The sequence below is a fragment of the Arachis ipaensis genome, chromosome B07, assembly GCF_000816755.2.
Source record: "Arachis ipaensis cultivar K30076 chromosome B07, Araip1.1, whole genome shotgun sequence".
Taxonomy (NCBI): domain Eukaryota; kingdom Viridiplantae; phylum Streptophyta; class Magnoliopsida; order Fabales; family Fabaceae; genus Arachis; species Arachis ipaensis.
In genome coordinates this window covers 101,024,970-101,028,885 of record NC_029791.2, presented here as the reverse complement: position 1 = coordinate 101,028,885, position 3,916 = coordinate 101,024,970, and the positions used below count along the sequence as shown (strand labels likewise).

The following is a 3,916-nucleotide window of genomic DNA, read 5'->3' as shown; positions in this document are numbered from 1 at the left end:
TCGGAATAGTTTGAATTGTCCATTGTTTAGATAACCCAAAGTGCCAACTTTATTGACTTTGTTCAACAAAATAAAAAAAAAAAAAAAACGACTTTTTACAAGCTTTTATTAATTGCCAGAAAGTGTACTACTCTGGTGTGTGGCAAGTGTACTACTACTCGTGTTACATTTGTCATTTCTCTCAAAATTTATAATTCACCAGTTTTATAAGGCTTCCAAAAGATGTTATTCCCGCATGCTCAGGGCATGTCGCAAAAGCAGAAAACTTTGTTGAATGCGGTATATGACCACACGGCCACACAAGCGAATGAAAAATTGTCTTAGAAAAGAATGGAATAAATAATGTCACAGGCACACAGCATCATCAATTCATCATTACCCTTATGGTTGTTATTCATAAAAAGTGAAGTTTACTTCCAATATGACGCATAGACGCTATTCTTGGCACTCAGCAAGCGCATACAACTTTTACAAGAAGTAGTGAAGGGATTCTTCATTTTTTACACTCTTTGCACCAACCAATGGATCAATGACCTTCCTCCATGCGTTGTAATCAACGGCGGATCCAGTATCAGGCAACAAGAATCCATTCACATAGAAGAAAGGCGTTCCATACACCCCTCTCGAAGTTGAATACTGCTTTTTTTTCAAGGAAGAAATTAAATTTGGTATCAATATAGCATGAAAAATGATGGATTATATTTGATTTAAGGGTAAACTTTATGAACGAGTTTAATCAAGTATTCAAATAATTAATAAAATTCGAGCTGTGAATTGTTATAAGATGGAATTGAATAGGGGATTTACTCTTACCTTGAAAGAAACTCTAGTTTGGTAATCACTTTGGGTGTCATTGAATCCATTCTTTATGGCAGTATGATAAGAGCTGCCAGCTACTTTTGCTGCAGAATTCACTATCTTCTCCACAATAGAAGCCCTAGACAAGTTCTTCGTTGGAGCATTGTAGAATTTCTCCTGATAAATCATATCCAGCAGAATTGGTAATTAAGCAAGAAACTTGAACAATATATAAGCATCAATAAGGCTGATCTTACATCCAAACAAGGCAAAAGCTGAAAGCATAATTAGGTCAATGTCTAGTGTCTAATGATTACTGATTAATTAATAGCTAAAACAAGGATTGAGAATACAAATACTAACCTGATGCTTGAAGAACCATTCCAACAAGGGGAATGTTGCCGATGAATTCAATCTATTCACAATGTGCAAAGCACGAGACGCAACATAAGCATTGTCATGGTAACTGCAATTTTCAAAATAAAAAAGAAATCTATAATATACCGATACACAAAACTGACAAAAGAGATATATAATTCAATGGTTTTATATCATCTACTCCATGTGGCACAACTAGACAAAACCAACCGCTTAATAAATACCAATGATACGATATAAGCACAGTTTGTGAAACTTTTTGTTTTTTAAAGGTTGTTTATATTAAAAGTAATTTATAAAAATTAATTTTTAAAAGTTAATTTTTTAAAAATTGTAATATTTGTATTTGATAAATTAAATTAAAAATAATTTTTAAAAAATATAAATAATAATAAATATATTTAGTAAAATAATTTTTAAAATTTAAAAATATTATAATAAATATTAATGTAAGAATTAAATTTAAATATTAATTAATGTATAAAATTATATTAAATTTTTTAATTTTTCTAAAATTTTTACCAAACTAAGTTATAATATTTTGGAAATCAGAATTTCACAAAATAATACCTAGGATATCATTTACCCATCCTTTCGGTCACCAAAAAAAAAATTTACCCATCCTTTCTTTGTTAAAAAGCTCCTATTTATTATTATGTGTCCAAAGTAAACCCTCTCTTTGAAATCAATTTACATACAGATCCTATAATGGACTTGGAAAAAATAGAGAAAAAGAGGAAGTGAATGGGTAATAGTCAAATTATTTTGCCTATGAGGAATGATATTACCAAAATAAATAAGTGAACCAATTAATTATTCAATAAATGAAGAAAATATGAATATATCTAAATAAATACAAGTCAAGAAAAGAATGAGAATCAAAGGTAACAATTGAAGATTATAAATAAATAAAGTAGGAGAAATAAGTATATTGACTTTTTATGCCGTAGAGATAATGGAAGAGCACAATAAAAAAAATTTGAAACAACATATTACATTTGAGGGATGATTTAATTTTGTGTTTTATTTATTTACTTATTAATTTTATGTTTATGGTTTAATTTATTTTAGAATTCGAGATTTTGAGGTAAAAGAGGCTCTAAAGTAAATGAAAAATGGCAGAGCAGTAGGACCTGATAATATTTTGATTGAGGTATGGAAGGGTCTTGGAGAGAAAGGCATCAACTGGTTAACCAAGCTTTTTAATGAGATTTTAAGGTCAAAGAAGAAGCCTGATGAGTAGAGAAAAAGCACATTGATACCTATCTACAAGAATAAGGGGATATACAAAGTTGCGAAAACTATAGAGGGATCAAGCTAATGAGCCATACCATGAAGTTATGAAAAATGGTGATAGAACGGAGGTTGAGAAAAGAGACACAAGTAACACAGAACCAATTTGGATTTATGCCAGGCAGATCCACAACCGAAGCGATATACCTGTTAAGAAGGATGATGGAGAGATATCGTAGTAATAAAAAGGATCTACATATGGTGTTTATTGATTTGGAAAAAGCGAACGATATGGTGCCAAGGGAGGTTTTATGGAAGGTTTTAGAAAAGAGGAGAGTAAGGATCGCATATATTCGTGCAATTAAAGACATGTATGATGGGGCCACAACTAGTGTGAATACTCAAGGTGGTGTGAGAGAGGAATTTTCTATTGGTATAAGATTACACCAGGGATCATCCTTAAACCCATATCTTTTCACATTAGTCTTGGAAGTACTCACAGAGCACATCCAAGAGCCTGTGTCATGGTGCATGCTTTTTGCCGATGATATCGTCTTTATGGGAGAGTCAAGAGAAGACCTAAATAAGAAGTTGGAGTTATGGAGAGAAGCTCTAGAGAAGTGTATGATCTATGCATAAACCGTAGCAAGACGGAATATATGGAATGTAAGTTCAGTTTGAGAAGAGAAAATCCTAATATTGAGGTGAAGATTGGAGAAAACATCCTACCAAAAGTTAAAAGTTTTAAGTATCTTGGGTACATCATACATGATAATGGAGAGATTTAACAGAATGTAAATCATAGGATCCAAGCATATTGGTCAAAATGGCGGAGTGCATCTGGTTTTATATGCGACAAAAAAGTGCCTTTAAAACTTAAAGGTAAATTCTATCGCACTGCTATAAGACCGGCTATGCTTTATGGTACGGAATGTTGGGCAGCCAAAGGAGAGCACGAACATAATTAAGTTGAGTGTGGCAGAGATGAAGATGTTGAGATGGATGAGTGGTCATACGCGATTGGATAAAATAAGGAACGAAGATAAAAGGGAGAGAGTTGGAGTAGCACCCATTGTGGAAAAGATAGTTGAATCGCGTTTCAGGTGATTTGGACATGTGAGAAGAAGACTGACAGAACACCCAATCAGGAGGGTGGATGAGATGGAAGATGGATAAGGGGTGAAAAGTAAAGGAAGATCTAAGAAGACCGTCCATGAGATGGTCAAACAAGATCTACATGTAAACGATCTCTCTGTAAATATGATATATGACAGAGCATAATGACATTGTTTGATTTATGTAGTCGACCCCACCTAGTGGGACAAGGCTTTGTTATTGTTGTTGTTGTATGTGGTTGAATTTCGTCTTTGATGACAATACTAAAAAGGATTAAATTTAATTACTTATACTAAAACTTTGTACTCGGTGCAAGGGTTGAACTTTTCACTGCTAATCTAAACAAAATGAATATATCTTTATTGTTTTAACATCTTAAAAATAAAAAATT

The 3,916-nt window shown here is 32.5% G+C and overlaps 1 protein-coding gene across 1 annotated transcript in view; it reads right to left on the bottom strand.

The window, feature by feature from the left end:
* The window catches only part of LOC107609842, a 4,220-nt gene continuing 647 nt past the window's right edge, over positions 344-3,916 (bottom strand). Inside the window, exons 2-4 of the mRNA XM_016311888.2 lie at positions 1,162-1,264; positions 814-975; positions 344-636 (exon numbers count right to left, since the gene is read on the bottom strand). Coding sequence (XP_016167374.1) covers positions 469-636; positions 814-975; positions 1,162-1,264 — 433 coding nt within the window. The 3' untranslated portion in view covers positions 344-468. The remainder of the gene's footprint in view (positions 637-813; positions 976-1,161; positions 1,265-3,916) is intronic.